This window comes from Pipistrellus kuhlii, unplaced genomic scaffold (genome assembly GCF_014108245.1).
Source record: "Pipistrellus kuhlii isolate mPipKuh1 unplaced genomic scaffold, mPipKuh1.p scaffold_m20_p_2, whole genome shotgun sequence".
NCBI classification, from domain to species: domain Eukaryota; kingdom Metazoa; phylum Chordata; class Mammalia; order Chiroptera; family Vespertilionidae; genus Pipistrellus; species Pipistrellus kuhlii.
The window spans coordinates 154,508,511-154,527,733 of record NW_023425515.1 but is presented as its reverse complement, the minus strand read 5'-3'; the positions used below and the strand labels follow the sequence as shown (position 1 = coordinate 154,527,733).

At 37.7% G+C, this 19,223-nt stretch overlaps 1 protein-coding gene across 9 annotated transcripts in view; it reads left to right on the top strand.

Annotated features, from left to right (window-relative positions):
• The window catches only part of PATJ (PATJ crumbs cell polarity complex component), a 304,720-nt gene that overhangs the window by 94,300 nt on the left and 191,197 nt on the right, over positions 1 to 19,223 (top strand). For 8 of the 9 annotated variants that reach the window (XR_006742178.1, XM_036447829.2, XM_036447825.2 and 5 more), the window contains 4 exons: positions 4,989 to 5,198; positions 8,936 to 9,055; positions 10,843 to 11,238; positions 14,256 to 14,379. Coding sequence is in view for 8 of the 9 variants with exons in the window: in XM_036447829.2 (XP_036303722.1) it covers positions 4,989 to 5,198; positions 8,936 to 9,055; positions 10,843 to 11,238; positions 14,256 to 14,379 (850 nt within the window). In the remaining variant the exon portion in view is untranslated. The remainder of the gene's footprint in view (positions 1 to 4,988; positions 5,199 to 8,935; positions 9,056 to 10,842; positions 11,239 to 14,255; positions 14,380 to 19,223) is intronic. The other variant, XM_036447830.2, reaches the window with a different exon arrangement.

Here is a 19,223-nt window from a genome sequence, read left to right as displayed (position 1 = left end):
AGTGGCTAGAGCGTCAGCCTGGGGACTGAAAGGTCCCAGGTTCGATTCCTGTCTCCCCAGTTGGGGGGTGTGCAGGAGGCAGCTGATCAATGTTTCTCATCGATGTTTCTAACTCTCTCTCTCTTTTCCTCTGGGTAAAAATTCAATAATATATATTTTTAAAAATTTTGCTCTCAAAAGAAATTTCAGTCGTACTGTTGATATTTGGCTCTGTTGACTAATGAGTTTGCTGACCACTGATTAGCAAATACTTACATTAAGATAGAGGAGCACATCCCTCAGTGGCTAAGAGCATGAACTTTGCAACTTAGCTGAGTGGTTTAAATTTTGGTTCTGCCATTTATTAATGGTGTGCTTTAGTTAAGTTATTTAATTTTCCTCTGCTTTAATTTTCTCATCTGGAAAGTAGAGATACTAATAAGGGCATCTACCTCATGTGGTGTGAGGATTAACTAGGTTCAAATAAGTAAGATGCTTAGAAGATGTCTGGCATGGCAAGCGCTGAGGAAGTATACCCAGCTGATGTTGCTGTTATTGTTGTAATTCATATATGATGGTACGTTTATAATCCACTGGTGTGTTTAATCCACTAAGGAGAGAGAAACTGAGTAGATTCAGTCATTTGGTATTTCAACTGCTATTCAGTGCCTTCTATGTGGCAGGCACTATAGTAGGCCCTGGAAATAAAACAACAAATAAGCAAACATATTATTGCTGTCTTGAAACTTATTTTTAGTAGAGAAGATAGTTCAAATGATTTCAGTGAAATGTCAAAAATTTCATCATAGGGAAAATGCAAGGTGCTGTGAATACATCTAGCAGTAGAACCTAACTTACTCCAGGGAATCAGGGACAGTAAGGAAAATATATGATGACAAATGTTATGCTGGTAGGTCTTTCTTAGGTTTAGAGACAGTGTGTAGGGCAAATGGGAGTGAGCAGTGATATATGTGGGAACAGCGAAAGGACACCAGACTGCACTCCAGATCTGAAGGAATTTCTCTGCCAAAAAATTGGGACTTTGTCCTGAAGGCTGTATCACTGAAGCGTTTGAAGCAGAGGAGGAATTGTGGTCACATTTTTATTTTTAAAGTCATTCTTTTATCTCCCTAGAACATAGACTGATGGAGGTAAGATTGGAGACAGGTAGACCTATTGGGAGGCTGTAGCAGTTGCACAAGGTAGAAATAATGAGAAAATGAATAAGATAGTGACAGTGGAAATGGAGAAACGGGATCAGATGGAAGAGAGCGATCAACGTGACTTGCCTTCGTCAGCAACTCCGTGGAGGGGTGAGGAAGAGTAAGTGAATACCTGGGTATATGGTAATGCCACTCAGAGGATGGGAGGAGAGGAGTCAGTGTGTCAGCTTGGATTTCCCCCAACATTGACACATCCTGTATCTATATATATAAAAGCCTAAAATGCAAAGTGTCCCCTCATGAATTTAACTGGGAATTTGATCGATCACTATGATGTGCACTGACCACCAGGCGGAGATGCAGAATGAAGGAAGACCCTGGCCGGCAGCTGACAGCTGGGGAAGAGAAGCCCTGGCCAGTAGCTGGCAGCCACTAGGGATCCTACCCATGCACATTAGCATTACTTTGAGAGACCTCAAAAATCCTTATATCGTTGTTCTTCAGACAGGTATGGTGATGTTATTCACTTGTGAGACAGCAGTTAGGTGGGTTCTCTTGGGAATTTACAGCTAGTAGTGAGGAGAATTTGGGTGAGATCTCCTACTTTCTTCTATAGTATTCTGATGAAAGTTGCCTGCTCTTAATTGATTATAGGCATGTGACAATATTTTTTTTTTTTAAGAGCTGTAGGGAACAACCTTCATCAGTGGTTGAGTAAAAGCAGTCAGATGGGATATCATTAGAATATGTATAATGGCATAAGGCTTTTAAATAAAGAGGAGGGGGAATATCCTTCAGAAGAGAATGGCTTGAATAGTAAAAGATGTGTCTTGTGTTTTGTGGTTGGTCTTCAGTGCCCTCTATTGGCTGCTTAGTCTAAAACATCTTGATTCTTGAATACAGTGTTCCTTGCAGTGTTATTTACCAAAAGAAGAAAACTTAGAGATTTTAAATTTGTGTAAAGGAGATAAAAATCGATGGGGGCCTTAAAAATCTGCATGGGTCAACGAGTTGGATAGAGGTTCTGAGATATATCCTTACAACATGTTGTTGGATATAACATGGGTAGGATATTATGGACTATATTTTCAGAAAATAGACATTTCTGGTGAGAAGCAGCCTGAATCTGGCTGTGTGTGTGTTTTTTCTTGCCTTTTTAGCATTTTTTTTTTTAATGCAGCAAGGCCTCGGGAATAGTAGCCATACCAGTAGGCAGGGCATCTGCTTTCTCCATAGGATGGCTGCTATGTGTGATGACAATGGTGGGAAATGGCTGTGACTCATTAAAGCCACTTCGTGCAGCTGTGTGGGAAATCACACAGTCAGAAAGTCACCCCAGAAAATGAAGCAGTGATTACACACTATGTATGGGCCGTCTTCAAAGGTGGCTGCTTGTCTTCTTTTGAGTGACAAAGGAGCTGCCTTTGGGTTCCCTCTTCCAGGAAAAGTGGTGGTAGATGAGATTTAGTGCTTAGAATCACTAGGGGGCTAAGCCAGAGTAAAAGTTAGTGAGCAAGCACACCTGACCCTAGCCTGAGCTCTGAAGAAGACTGGACTTTGTAGAAATAAGTTCTCACTGTGACTTTTCCATTATTTCCTGGCTGCTCTTCCTTTGAAATGTTTCTGATTATTTTAACCAAACCAATCCACCTATTTATTGGGTTAAAAATACCACCATTTGATTTGGTGTTATATGAAACCACAGAGATCACTCACACCAACCTGGTGAAGTCATTTATTTGCTTTCGGTATATTTTACTGTTGCCGTTTTCTCTAAGAAAGTTGAGTAATTATTAATATGAAGTAATGCTAGCTGCTTTCTGTGCATTTCACGAGGGGAATAAGCTATTATGTAGTTTCCCTTCCCCCCCAATAAAAAAGCTTTCCATCAAAAACTGACATCCTAAATGAAGGACATAATTGTACAGTTTATTTATTAGCATGTCAAACTTAAAATGTAATGGTTTCATATTTCAAAATGAAAAGTGTGTTGTGATTCATGGTTGCCAGTGACAAAATAGACAGCTCTTTTATATTGCTGCGCTGATTGCCTGCTGATATACCACTGTATTTTTTTATTTTTCATTTTTTTGGTTCTTTTCTGTTCTCTTCCTATGCAATAGCTCCCTCTACTTGAAAATACTGGTGTAATTATAGTTTAACACTCTGTACTTTGTTAATGAGTTCTCATGACAGTTTGTAATTTTGATACTCTTCATAAATGCGTGGGGTTAAACATCAGGTCAGGTTAGAAATTTACCAAGACTCTCTTAACTTGGGAGTGGAAAAGCAAGGTTAGTTAAGGAGAGTAAGATATGTTACTGGAAGGCATTTTTAAAGGATTAACTGCATAGCCTTTGTTGATTCATATAGGGCATGTTTGTTTAAAATGCCATGCAGTACTTGAAAATGAACCTTGGTGTCTGAAACACAGAGGCATAGGAAACCAGGAAGTTCAGGGAAGTTCAGGGGAAGTACCAAACACTTCAAACAGACACAGCCTAGAACTTGGCAGATTCTCACTTGGTCAACTCCAAAGGCTTACCATTCTAATACAGAACGTGGCAGTTTCTCTACTTGCCGAGGAAGGGTTTCATAGAAGTAGTAGTAGGAATCTCTTGTTACTACATCTTGCCTTTGTAGAACAATCTGCATAATGAAACGATAGACAAAACAAAGCAAGTGCTATTATTATTGAGATTCTTTGTTCTCTAAGTAAGTCTGAGGTTGGTGATAATACCAGTACCTCTACCATGAGGACAGATTAAGAGATCTTAACCAGAATATTTCCATGTGAATATGTCTTTGCATTCTACAACTCTTTATTTCTAATTTCTTCTGTTATTATGGTGCAGGGCAAGTAACAGAGCATGGTGGTCAGAAGTGAAGGTTTAGTAGCCAGCAGCGTGATCTTGGCAAGTTTCCTTAACTCTCTGATTCTCAGTTTCCTTGTGAAATACATGTGCCTGACAACAAATCTTCCCACATCCTAAAGCTTGTTTTAAGCATTAGTTGAATTAATAATTCCCAGGCACTCAGAACAGAGCCTGACATAAGTAAGGGCTACATACCAGTGTTTGTTGGATAAAATTAAAAATAATAGTGGAGTTATAAATTGATTTTTATTATCCAAATGTATTATGTATTCACTGTTATCTTCAGTGCTTAATGACAAGAAATATGGATGAGAGAGATTTGCACTTTGGATTTGTTCATGAATTGATACTCATTTTTTATGTATTTCTACATATGAATCGTTCTCACTTAGAGGTACCAATACTCTAGCATAATTTTAGGTTATATCACTTTTAAACATACTCTTAAAATGCAATGGAATATGTCATGATTCCCATGTCTTTTTTTTTTTTTTTAACTTAAGTGATTTAGCAGGAGGACTTTATAGGTGAATTCCTAAGAATGAAGCACCATGTAGTACACTTCTCTGGAAGCCTACTTATTGCCCAAGAGCAATAACAGATGGGCTTATCTCTGATCCATAGTGAGACTGTGCTTGAGGATGTCAGAGAATCTTGTTCAGTTGTCCCTAGACCTCTGGTTATTCAACAAAACATGTCACCCGAAGTTGAAAAAATAAATGTATGTGTATGGAGCACTCAGACATTCGATTTTTTAAATTGTTACGGTTAAGTTTTCACTTCGATACAAGCTGATATCAGTGTGGATGTTTAGAACAGTTTAATAGATTGTGTCCTCTTCAGCAGAACATCATCAGGATGCCAGGCATAGGAAGTAAACAATTAAATGAGATTCATGAGTAAACACAGTCTTAAGGCTGAATGTTTGTTTTTGGAGCTGACTCCTCTTTCTTCTTTGTGTGATCATTAGGACCCCTTAGATTCCACAAGATCAGTGATTGTGATTCGTTCCCTGGTGGCCGATGGTGTTGCAGAAAGAAGTGGAGAACTACTACCTGGAGACCGCCTGGTCTCAGTCAATCAGTACTGTTTGGACAACACCAAACTTGCAGATGCTGTGGAAGTGTTGAAAGCTGTGCCACCAGGCACTGTCCGTCTTGGCATATGCAAGCCTTTGGGGGTAAGTTGTTGAATTTGTTATTAGAGGAGGTAACAATGGTATAATAGTTGAGAACATGGATTGTGGAGACAAATGCACCTGGCCTCAAGCCCCTGTTCTACTACTCACTATAGGTGCATCCTTGTGTAAGTATCTTAATGTCCTTGGCTTACAGAATCAGAGGAAATACCATCTATCTCATAGGGTTTTGGGAATTAAAGATGATATTCAGTAAGTGTTTAGCACATTGTTACATAAATGCTATCTGCTAACATTACTAGTCCTACTACTATCAGGTTTACTACTATTTTTAAAAATATATATTTTATTGATTTTTGACAGAGAGGAAGAGAGAGAGAGAGAGAGTTAGAAACATCAATGAAAAAGAATCATCGATCAGTCGCCTCCTGCACACCCCCTACTGAGGATGTGCCTGCAACCAAGGCACATGCCCTTTACCGGAATCGAACCTGGGACCCTTCAGTCCGCAGGCCGACACTCTATCCACTGAGCCAAGCCGGTCTCGGCAGGTTTACTACTATTTTTATCTTCATCCTTTTAGCAGTCTTCTAATGTCTTGTCACATTGCTCATGATGCTATTTATGCATTTTAACTTTCATTTTGGAATAATGTTGAGATGGCATGATAAGTTGAGATCCAGGTAACCATATTATATATAGCAATGAGGTTTTAATATACTTTTCTCATCATCAAAGTGCCTTGTAACCCTATGATCTAAACTCCTATACGGCCAAGCCATCTTAGTCATCTTATTGCATAATCTCATGTACTGGGTCAGGTTACTATTTATTACTGAAGGCCTCTTTACAGATGCTATTGAGGTTCTTCAATGAAAAAAATAAAAATAAAAAATAAATAAAATAAAGGAGCATTAAAGTATTATTAAGTGCTTACTAGGTGTAAGTTTTTAAGTCCTTTACATCTATTAATTAATTTAATCCCCACAAAACTTTAAGAAGTAGTTACCCTTATCACAGATTAGTCAGTCAAGAGACGGAGTCGAGTAACTTATCCAAAGTGATATAACTGTTAAGAGGCAGAGTTGGAATATGAACTCAGCAGAGTGGCCTCAGACCCTATGGTCTTAGCCACTATGCTCTATATCCCTGTTTTAATTTGTTGTCACTAGTGTAGTTTGCATGCAACATGCCTGAAACAGTATGGTTAGAGTGTTGGACTGGATTTCAAGAAATCTGGGCTCAGTTTCTAACTTTGCTATGAGTTAGCCCAGAAGGGTTTCAAATACAAAAATATGTGATATAGCTAAGAATCACCTGGGAGGTGGTTAAAATGCAGTTTCCTAGGTTTTACTGTCAGAGGTTTGACTTAGGAATTCTGATCTGCTCAAGAATATGCCTCTTCAGTGAGCCCATGTAATCCTATTGCCAGATTTTGCACTTTGAAAACCATTTTCCTCATAATTTGATAATTAGGGACACTGCTTTTTTTCTCTGAGCCTATTTTTTTTCACTTCTGAAAAGGCTGAATAAATAAGACTAGAGAGCTCCTAAAATATTTCTTAACTCTAAAATCCTTTTATTTTATGAAATATATTAGCATACTACAAGTGTTCCTATAGATAGATATGTGTGTGTGTGTGTGTGTGTGTGTGTGTGTGTGTGTGTAGCTATAGATAGATTCATGCATTACATATAGTATTTTTACATTGGGGAACATTAATATGACCTTCTATTCTTCATGTATTACATATGAAAACATCTATATATTACTATCAGACACTTTAAATGTTTCAAAATGGGGTATAGCACACAGCTTAGTCAAGTTCTTGACTTCATACTGTATATTTGATATGTGGGGGATGCCATGGCTAATATGTAACATGAGATGCCCAGTTTTATTTTTGGACAAATTAAGAAAGGGTAAACTTAATATTTTATGGGACCTCATTTTCTTGGTATTTTGGATTGTGGCAGGGACTTTGTCTAGATTTTCCCTGATGATTATCTGCCTGATTAGTTGGCCTACTAGAGGAAATCACAAACCAGTTATGGTCTCTAAGCCTTAAGCAGCATGACTTTATTGTAAGGAGCCTAGGCAAGTGTTTTCAGGCGGAAGAAACAATGGAGCTTATACCAGCTGGCTGTGGAGTCCTGTGCTATTTCTGGCAGGGGTCGAGCTACAGAAACCTTAGGACCTCAGAGCCACACCTTAAAGGGTTTCAGAATGAAATAATTGTGTGATGGATCTTTGTCCAGGCTTCTCTCAGTGACTAGAAGGCTGTCAGGATACTTGGGAGTGGGAGGCCAATAAAGAAATGAGAGAAAGGTCATTTTCAAGACTAACAATTTTTAGTGGAATTACCACAAAGTAATTTCTTCTTTAACATCTGGGTTCTTTTAGCAAAACTTATCTGTTTATGAGCTGTAAATAGTGATGCGTGGGTCTTTTCGGAGGTGTCTGTCTCTCTCTCATTTGGTAGCCACTTATGAAACCATCTGATGTTTACTGAGCATTTGCTCATTCCTCAGCATAAGTGGGATGGAGTGTGAATAAAAGGCCCAAAGTCAGGTTAGGGCAGAAAGATTATGAATTTGCAACAGGAGAACAAAGTATTTTTTTTAATTTTGTATCATATACATCTGTTTTATCTATGTATTTATAAGTATTATAGAATCTGTTGTATTATATAGAATCTGTTACTTTTAGACAAATATAAAATCCTGACCAAATAAGATGTTGTAAAGATTATGCTGAGATAAAGCATATAAAAGTATTTGCCATAAATTGTGATATGAAGCTAGGACTTGATAAAGAGTAGCTGTTAGCTGAAGCCAGTTTGGCTCAGCGGTAGAGCGTCAGTCTGCGGACTGAAAGGTCCCAGGTTCAATTCCGGTCAAGGGCATGTACATTGGTTGCGGGCACATCCCCGGTAGGGGGTGTGCAAGAGGCAGCTGGTCGATGTTTCTCTCTCATCGACGTTTCTAGCTCTCTATCTCTCTCCCTTCCTCTCTGTAAAAAAATCAATAAAATATATATATTAAAAAAAATTTTTTTTTTAAAAGAGTAGCTGTTATTACCTGGCACTGATATTGAGATGATAAGCCCCAGAATGGCTGTGCCTCTTCTTACTGAGAGTGACTACACTGTGCCCTTGTTAAACATTTTGGAAATCACCCTGTGAACACTTGTACATTTCTTGATAATAAGGTCCATTCCTGGGAAAGTGATTTTTTTTTTTTAAGTCATATTTAAAAATAAAAAGTGTGAGAAGCTTTGACCTGACTATGGCTTTCTTTTTCATTGTTAAAGAAAAGTTTGTTCTAATCAAATGAGGTGCATACATTTTATTATGTACTTGCAACTTAATGGGAAAATAAGAATTAATATGAAGGGAGTTTGAAATGAAGGTATTTTCTTGATTATAAAAGTGTTTCTGTGGTTGCCATAGGAACGAGAGTAGGAAATGAGTGAAGGTGGTCAGAAGGTACAAACTTTCAGTTATAAGATAAGTAAATTGTAAGGATATAAATGGAAGGCATGGTGACTATAGTTAATACTGCACTGTATATTTGAAAGTTGCAGATGTTAACAAATTTATTGTGGTAATCATTTTGCAATATATACATATATTAAATCATTATTTTTATACAACTAAAACTAATATGTTATATGTCACATATCTCAGTACAAAAAAAAATAGCTTCATGGTTGATAAAAACGTTTCTTTAGTTATGCAGGAAAGTAAAATGTAAAATAAAAATGCTTCTATTTTCAGGAAGATGATAAAGGGGAAGAAAGTCATTATCTTTTACAGTCAAACCCTAATGAAGACAAGACTGAAATTTCAGGAACAATTCATGATATAAATTCATCTTTAATACTTGAAGCACCCAAGGTAATTATACATTTATTTCCCATTTGCATGGTTTGCTGTGAGCTAAAGTTGCTACAAAGAAGACAATGCTTGTTACCACTCCCTTAGCTAAATATATAGAGTTCAAATAATCCCCTCTCTATCTTTATTATTGTTTTTTAAACTGAAATCTTTTCCCTCTTGTTTCACATTGCCTCCATAAATGACATAGGCCAGCTTAAGGCATTTTCAAAGAACAAGCACACTTTCTTTTATACTAATACTAGAGGCCCGATGCACGAAAATTCATGCCAGAGTAGGCCTGCCTTCCCCCGGCTGCGGGCACCGGCACCTGGGACCCAGGCTTCCCTCCTCCCGCTGCTGGCAGGCACCTGGGATTCGGCTGGCTTCCCTCCAGCCCTGGCTTCATCAGGAAGGACGTCCAGAAGGACTTGCGGAAGACATCCAGTCTAATTATCATACTACCCTTTTATTAATATAGATTTCTTAACATTTTGAGGGCAGGACATAATTTTGAAAATAGACCTGCATTTATAATGATGTAGAAAACGGCTATACAAAAGAACTTCTTAATACTTTCTAAAGAAAGTTTAGTTCAACTCTAATTTTTGCTTCAATTTTAGAAAGTTTATTTTAGCGCTTTTCCCTTTTTTTTTCCTTTCTTTTTTCTTTTTTAAATGAACTGTGCTTATTTTGCTCTTTGCAGCTAGAGTATGGTTTTGCTTTACTTGGTAATAGCTGTCCTTTGATATTCTTTACATAATTTGTTGACAATGTCTCAAGCTGACAGATAATCCATTATATTTTTTAGTGTAGACTTTTTTGTTTAAAATTTCATAAACACATGCCATGTCTAAATATACCTTCTACACACAACTTTAAAAAAAAAGTAGGTTGTAGTATTTGCTTTACTGCATTAATTTAAAAGTTTCACCACAGTGCTATTTAGTTGCAAGTGAGGAAGTAATGGGAAAGAATAGATTCATTTCCAGGAACTTATGCTTAGTAATACTTAAAATAGGACCTGTCATTGATCCCTTAGTAAGAAATGGGCATCATTGTGATCAGCACCTTGACATCACTAAGAATTAAATCAAAGGCTCAACTGCTCAATAGCATTACCAAAACTCAGCAATGTCCCTGCACATCTATGGCTATGTAGCTTTAGTTGTATGTACTTGTTCTTCTAATTAGTGAACTATAAATTAATTTAAAAGCATACTGTATTTATTCCTTGTTGTCATATATTTTCAAAGCTGATGAAAAAATATTTCTGTTTATGGAATATTATCAGAGTCATATTCAAAGCAGTGAAACATACTCCTCTTATCTTTAGTTTACATGGAATGTTTATTTTTTTTTCCAAATAGCCGTGATTTCTTTTGAGTTACGTAAGCTTGAAAATCCTGATTTTTTAAGTCTTTGCTTTTGTAAGTATTAATATGAAGTGTTTTTGTATTTATGTACTATTTTTTATATGAGATTCATGAGTTAAATTTTCAGTGTAGCAGTTTAACAAAATGGCTATTTCTGACGGAGCGTTTTCAGGTGGTTAATGTATAATGAACCTTTTAGAATAGCCATTCACCTTGCCAAGGACAGATTTCGGCCTCTGATTTATTCTTTGTCCCTTTCCTGGGTGGAAGGTTGTGTGGCAGTGAGCTTGTATTTCTCCTGGTGTGTAATGGAGAGCAGTTCATGTTAGCCATGTGTTGGCATGTAACAGCGTCCCTGCAGCTACAGCAGGGGTTACTCTTCCAGCTTTAAGAGGGTGTTAATGTTTTTTGCAACTTTCCCCCCCCCCCCAGGAATTTAGAGATGAACCTTATTTTAAAGAAGAACTTGTGGATGAGCCACTTCTAAATTTGGGAAGATCTTTCCAGTCCCAACAAAATGAGATAGACAATAGCAAGGAGGCCTGGGAAATGCATGAATTTCTGACTCCTGGATTGCAGGAGATGGGTGAAGAAAGAGAAATGCTTGTTGATGAAGAATATGAGCTCTATCAAGATTGCTTTCCGTCTGTGGAGTTGTATCCCTCCTCACACATTCAAGAGGCTGCGCCTGTTCCGCCCATGAAGGAACTTCACTTTGGTGCACAGTGGTTCTCTGACAGTGAACTGGCTGACCCTCAAGAAGCAAGGCCCATGATGAGCGTATATTCCCCGGACACACAGCAGTATGGCTACAGCACTGAAAACGTGGTAAGGCATGTTTTAGCACAGATCATCCCGCCTTCCCTGTCTCCTCCCCTTCCTATCCCAGTCTCTAAGTCATGAAACTTTCAAAAAACAAAATTTAATGAACTGTTTCATAATTAATCATTTTTCCAAGATGTTACTCTAAAAGCTCATCTTTTCTGCATCACACAACTTTCAGTTGCAGTCAATAAGCTCCTGTTGCTTTGCTTTATAGTGTTTTTTGTTTGTTTTGTTTTGTTCTTTTGCTTTGCCTTTTTAGTGATGTTTTTCTCCTAATTTCTCATTTCAAGTCTCTTGCCATTTGATTTTTTTTTTTTAATTCCCTCAGGGAAATACCATTCTATGTTTCTCACATTGTGTTTTAGTCCAGGCAAATCAAGGCTAATTAATTCAAGATATATTGTTGTTTATAACTAACTTAACCACACTTTCTCTGTAACATATATGATACTAAATAGTCACCAAACTCTAGGAATTCATCTTTACATTTGTGATACTGCCCATGTACAACTGGGCAGGAAAGCATTATATTTTAATAGGTTTGTCCTTGCTATTAAACCACCAATAAACTTTGCCTTTTATAAAATTAGAGTAAACTGGTCACCAATTGGGATCATTTATTAGGGATATATTTTTTTTTCCAGTCCCCAATTAAATTCCAGGCAAATGGAAAGAAAGGTATTGTACAGGGGTATGCATCAGTATATTCATTCAGATACAGTATGGCACCCCCCCTCACCCCCCACCCCTGAGGTTAGCAGCTTTCCTGCAGTGATTTGCAAAGTGTGTTTTCATCTGCTCTTTTATTGGGTCGGCAGCTAAGTAATTGCGGATTTTTTTAAAAAAATCAAAGACAATTTTTTCATGGAACTAAATAACTTTATTCTGTAATGTATTGCCCATTTTGATCAATGACCTTTTGCCATCTTTCAGGCAGCATCATAATCCCATGTTCAAAAAACTTCTGGTTTTTATTAGCAAAAAACTGAATCAGGTACGATTTGACATCATCATCATTATTGAAATTTTTACCATTCAAGGAGTTTTGTAAAGATCGAAACAAAAAGTAATCAGATGGTGCAAGGTCAGGACTATATGGTGGATGTGGCAAAACATCCCAACCAAGCTCCATTAATTTTTGCCGAGTGACCAAAAATGTGTGTGGCCTTGCATTGTCATGATGGAATACAACACCTTTTCGATTTGTCAATTCGGGCCGCTTTTCTTCAACTGCATTGTTTAATTTCGTTAGTTGTTCAATGTAGACATCAGAATTGATCGTTCGGTTGGGTGGTAAGAGTTCAAAGTAGACAATTCCTTTGTAATCCCACCAAACTGATAACAAAACCTTCTTTTGATGAATATCAGCTTTTGATGTTGTTTGAGTTGGTTCACCTGGCCTGCTCCACGATCTTTTCCGCTTGATATTGTTGTAAACAACCCATTTTTCATTGCCAGTTATCAGTCGTTTTAAAAATGGATCATTTTCATTACGTTTCTTTAGCAAATCGCAGCTGCGAATACATTGCGTTAACTGTGATTCTTTCAGTTCGTGAGGAACCCATGTATCGAGTTTTTGAACATAGCCAAGTTGTTTTAAGTGATTTTCAATGCATGTATGTGATACATGAAGCTTCTCTGCAATCTCACGTGTTGTACTGTGACAGTCCAAATTGATTATTGCTTTGATTAGGGTGCCATCAACTTCAACTGGACGACCAGAGCGTTTTTCATCTTTGAGTGAAAAATCACCAGAACGAAATTTGGCAAACCAATTTTGACACTGCTATTCTTTTAAGGCTTCGTCACCATAAACAGCACATAACTTTTTATGAGCTTGCGATGCGTTTTTCCCTTTGCGGAAATAAAAAAGCAAAATATGACGAAAATGTTCCTTTTGATTTTCCATTTTTCAACGAACGCCAAACGAAAACTACAAAACAGATCAAAAAACTTTTTTTACTGATTAACAGCTGAATAGCCAACTATCAAATAACAAAATGTGTTTTACATTTGTACTACGTCTGCAAACCTAAAAATTCAACTGAAGCCATATATGTGTGGAACCCGCAATTACTTAGTTGCCGACCCAATATAAGGGCAGCTAGGACTGGGTTTTCCCTTTGCCTTCCTTAGACCTCTCCTCCCTTTTTCCCTTCTGCCGATGCTTGAGGGTCCTTCCGCCATGCAAAGCCCTGGACTAGATGTATTTATGGAACCACAGAGGATGCCTCATAATAGAGGACTCTAGGCAGTCTACCAGAGGACAGATGTTTTGATATTATGTGAATAATACCTAGATGAGGGAATAGGTGACACACAGAATCACCTGGTCTGTTGCCATTGACAGTGGTGGCCTCAATGTTGTTGTTTAACTTTATGCTCATAAAAAGTTTGTTTAAAATATCATAATAAAATACTTCAGTAAAAATTGTACGTCCTGAAAGATTGTAACTTTGGAAAACTATAAAAGATTTGTGAAAAAAAGGAGGCCAAAGAGGAGAGTGTGATAAGTTATTGACTGTGCTTACCTTTGGTTTTAAGTTTGGGACATTGAGTGTTCTCCATGCAGATAAGAGTGCTAGGGAGGATGTAGCCAAGGCTTAGAGCTCTGGAAATTCACCGGGGATTTGGGAATCAGTTATTTATGTGGTGGTCCAGTGTGATCAGAAGGTAGTGTGTCAACCATTGACCTTGATTAACTGGCTGGATTTTTTATTCCTCTTACCTTAGATTATGTTTATTTAAATCCACTTATTAATGTTTTGAGAAACAAATTTGTTGTTTAAAAAAATCCAGTATTTAGAAAAAAAAAGGGGGGAGGGGTTTTATAGCTTGTACTCTTGCAAATATTAAGTTACCAGTGTTCATTATTGCTTGCTACAGTATAAACCGTTACTTGAGAAGGCCTGTTTTCAGGGCCAATTTTCCACTATCATTATTGTCTGTTTAAACAACATTATAGCGTTCCACATTTTATCATAAAGTACTAATGCATTTCTGTTTTCCTTCCTCTCGAGATGAAAGAAAATTTTGGCATCAATTCCCATCCCTCCATATCTTCTACTGAAGGAAACAGTCAACAAGGCAGATTCGATGATCTGGAAAATCTTAATTCGTTAACAAAAAGCAGCCTGGAGTTAGGTTTGTGGTTTTTGTTTCTCCTGAACAGAAATTACATTATTTTGCAATCTTTCCATTTTATTTTTGTGTGTGATAAAATTTACGCTCGCATTTTATTCATTATGGCTTTTCAAATTTAAATCAGCTTATTAATCTGCTTCCACATACCTAGAAGGAAAACTGTTGTTCATATTTTAACTTAGAGTTTTCAGATTTTGTTTTCTGAGAGGGCTGCATTTTCTCTGCCTCATTTTGCTTTTTATTATCAGGATGAATTAAAACTAAAGCTAATACCTGAGGCTGAATCTGAAATAAGTCTCTACTGATATATATTAAAACCTTTGATGCTATTAAGTGATACTGTTAGCTCACTGAATGGGGTTGTTAAATATTAATAAAGAGAGACATATTTAAACATTTATGAAACATTTTTATAGTCATATATTACAGTCAATTTTGGTGCATTAATAACTTAGTTCCCATTAAAGAATCCTGAAAGTATCATGCTTCTCCCTGTTTCCACCCCAGTATTGATTTTTTAAAAATATATATTTTATTAATTTTTTGACAGAGAGGAAGGGAGAGAGATAGAGAGCTAGAAACGTCGATGAGAGAGAAACATTGACCAGCTGCCTCTTGCACACCCCCTACCAGGAATGTGCCCACAACCAATGTACATGCCCTTGACCGGAATCGAACCTGGGACCTTTCAGTCCACAGACCGACGCTCTACCACTAAGCCAAACCAGTTTCGGCCCAGTATTGATTCTTACATAATTTCGAAAACTTGACTTTAACAAATATTTTTTTCATCCAACACTGAAATATCAAATGTTATAATATTAGGATCCTTAGTTTAAACTGTTAAATTCCTTTGTAGCACTGGGATTTATAGAGCCATTGTTCAGGATTCATGCTGTCCTTCACCTGTTATGACTCAGCTTATAGGAAAAATTTTTCTCTGTGAGAAATTCTTATGTGTATGGTAATATGCTATAAGGACAAGGAAAGAATTACAGAAAATTATGTAACACTTTTATGTAAATGTAATTTTTTTGAGAAAGAGAAAGAATGGAATTCTTCATGGTAAAGATTGAAGGCATCTGTGAGATAATAACAATGATCAATTCCCTGTGAGTCAACAGGGGTAACTTTGAATATCTGAGATTAAATGATCTATAACTGATCATGACTAGGGGAAAATATGGGAAATTTTTCACCAAAATTCTTTAAGTATACTATTTTTTGTTTTGTTTTTGCTTAAATATATTTATGTTGATTTCAGAGAGGGAGAGAGAAATAGAAACATGAATGATGAGAGAGAATCATTGATTGGCTCCCTCCTATATACCCCACATTGGGGGATCAAGCCCGCAACATGACTGGGAATCAAACCATGACCTCCTGTTTCATAGATTGACACTCAACCACTGAGCACACCTGCCAGGCAAGGATATTGTGTGTATATATTCTAATAAAAATCCACCACATTTCTACAGTTCTCCAATTATTAAATACTTGGGAGAGCTATATAGCACAAATTATTAAGTAAATGAAATAATAGACCATATCCATGTGATTACCACTGATACTTTATAACAATCTTGGTACCATTGTGGCCCAGATAATTTTTGGTTAGAGGATTGAACTGTGCATTGAAGGATGTTTTACCAGTTTCCCTGCCTTCTAACCCTAGATGCCAATGGTACTCCCACCCCAGTCATGATCAAAATAAAAATGTCTCTAGACATGCCAAATGTCGCTTGGGAGGCAAAATTTCTACTCTTTGGACCTATGTATGCTTTATAACATCAGTATTGAAAGGAACAGACAAGAAAAATGGGGTGGGTTATTGTAAGAAGAGGCAGTGGAGTTGGGAAAACTATAGGAAAGGAGATATTCTCTTCATGGGCTGATCCAGTCCTCCCGTAGATGACTCCAAAGTTAGTTCCACGGCCTTCTGCTGCCTGTATGAGTTTCATAGGGCGATTGTAACAAATTGTCACAGATTTCGTGGCTTAAAAGAACAGAAATGAATTCTCTCCGTGTTATGGAGGCCAGAAGTCCAAAATCAAGGTGCTGTGCTCCCTCTCAATGTGCTAGGGAAGAATCGGTTCTTCGCCTCTTCCAGCTACAGGTGGCTCCAGCCTTCTTTGGCTTGTGGTTGCATCACTCCATTATCTGCCTCTGTCTTCACATAGCCTTCTTTTCTTCCTACCAGTGTCTTCTCTTCCTTTGTCTCTTATAAGGATTTAGGTCTCACTTTGGTAATCCAAGATGGTCTCATCTCAAGATACTAATATCTGCAAAGACTATTTCTTTCCCCCAAGTAAGGTCACATTCATAAGTCCTGTAGCATGGATACACCATTCAACCTACTACACTGCCTTAATAAAATACTTTGCAAGGCCCTGGAAATAATTTATTTTCAGAGATTATAGCTTTTAGAGTAAAGCTGTCTTGGACCTGTGTTCACTAGAAAATCATTCATAACCACATTTTTTTTGGGGGGGGGGGAAATTTTTGAGAACCTCCAGAATTGCACATGGCTGGCACAAGTATTTGGATTAAAGCTAATCATGGGTAGGCTGAGAAATTACTGATGCCGAGTGAATACAGCAGCATACATATTGAGTTAATTCTACTCAATTTCATTTTCTCTCGAGAGCCATGCCCAGCCTATGGCAGACTATTCCAGTCCCAGGATCCTTAGGAGTAAGCAGTTAACCTGCTGAGTCACCAGGCAGGCCACAAGGCTTCTCCAAGCCTCTTTATTTCTTCAACTGTAAAATGGAGTTAGGCTATGTGTTCTCTGAAGCCTCTTTCAAATCTCTAGCTCTCTGACCGCTTTAAAGTAACAGACCATTTTAGATTTATCTAAGAACAATTAATTTGAAAATTGGTTTTGGAGACCTATGTATAAAGGACTATTCTTGACTCTCTACTTTATCCAAAAATAAGTGTCCTCCAAGAGGTTATACTCCTCATAGGCTATGAAACCAAGCCTACAAATTAGTATAATTAATGCTATAAAGCATAACAAGATAAATTTTAAATCTAACACATTTAGTGTTACAAGATTTCCGAGAGAAAGTACCGTATTTTTTGGACCATAAGACGCTCCGGACCATAAGACACACCAGTTTTTAGAGAAGGGAAATGAAGAAAAAAAGATTCTGAAACAAATAGTGTCCTAAAATATTTTATGTGCATTAAAACCCAACATCACAGTCATAAACACATGTAATCAACCCTGTAAAGTAAACAGCAGCATTTAGAACCATTTTAGAGCCGGGCAAGCACACAGAGACCACACAGAGCCGGGCAAGTAAAAATACTTTTTTTTTAAAGTATATGTGTAGGCTATATTTGGACCATAAGACGCAGGGACTTTTCCCCCCCACTTCTGGGGGGAAAAAAGTGCGTCTTATGGTCCGAAAAATACGGTAGTTCTTTTTCCCAATCTTTGCTCCTACCTGGAGTGTGCCTCCAGTAAACCCTGGATAAATTTCTGTCATTGCACCCAAGAGTCAGGCATACACACTCAACTACATGCCAGTCTCATACTGTAGATTAAGCTCTAAGGGGCAAGGCTTACCTCTGTTTACGTTATAGTAGGCGCTCAAGAAATATTTGTCAAATGAGAATGTGACATGCCGCTTATATGTGGTTATTTAACAACAGAATGAACTTCCCTTTTTTTCAGTTGCTAAGTTGTACAATACCCAATCTCCTCAGTACTTGGATTCTTACTGCCTTTATTTTGTTGCCTATTTTTGTTCTGGTACCCCACTAAGTATAAGTCTTTTAAAATGTTCCCCATTCCTCTCCTGTAAGCATTAACTTCCATTTACCCAGAATATATATTTTTTACGTTCTCTGTTTTTCTAACCTTTGTGCTCCTGATATGGCCATTACCTAACAACTGCACAGGCCCTGAAGGACTGGATTTGTTTTATGGGCTCTCAGGTACTGTGAGTGCTTGGTGAACAGCTTTGTAAAGTGAAACTGTGTCAAGCACTGTGAGAGATGAAAATGTGTGCCTGAAAAAGGAAAAGAAAATGTGTGCCAGAGCACCGCCAAGGGGCCATGGAGGAGGTGTAGGGCAAAGGGCAGTCTTCGTGTGGAGCTAGTAATGCAAAGTTTTAAACAAACTGCAGCAGCAACCTGGAAGACCCAATGCGATAATTTATCAGGCTGCTTTTGCCAGCAAAGCTAGATGGGAAATAGCTCTGCACATAGAGCTGGTTTTCTGCTCTTAAGACTTTGGTGTTAGGCCATCCCTCTCAGAATCTTGATCCTACCCCTGGTCCCTCTTCAGTGGAGAGGAGGCAGGCATAAGCAGAGCTGGAAAAGTGAGGCAGGAATACAGATATGACTGCCTTGCGGAAATATGGGTCCTAGTGGATGAGATAGAGGGTGCTTGGGGTAGGGGAAAGCAACTGGAAGTTAATGCTTACAGGAGGTTTTCTTTCACGCCACCTACATGTTACAGTTATTTCCACCCCCTTGTCAGATTTTCTGTTGCATTATCAACCAATTATTTCCTGAAGTTTCTAGATAAGCTAAAAAGCAGAAGTCATAGTGAGTTTAGCAGAACATTTGTTCAGTAGGAAGAAATGGAGAGTTTAGCTGATGCTTATAGGAAAAACTAAAAGACTATATCTCTTAGAAATTATTTCTAATTTCCTTCAAAATATACTATAAACATATAGGCTTACGGGAGGCATATAATGTATAATTCATCATATTTTAACCTGCAACCTGGGTATTAGCCCTGATCAGGAATTAAACCCACCAAACCTTCAACGAATGGGATAATGCTCTAGCCAACTGCACCACACCAACCAGGGCTCTGGCTTCAT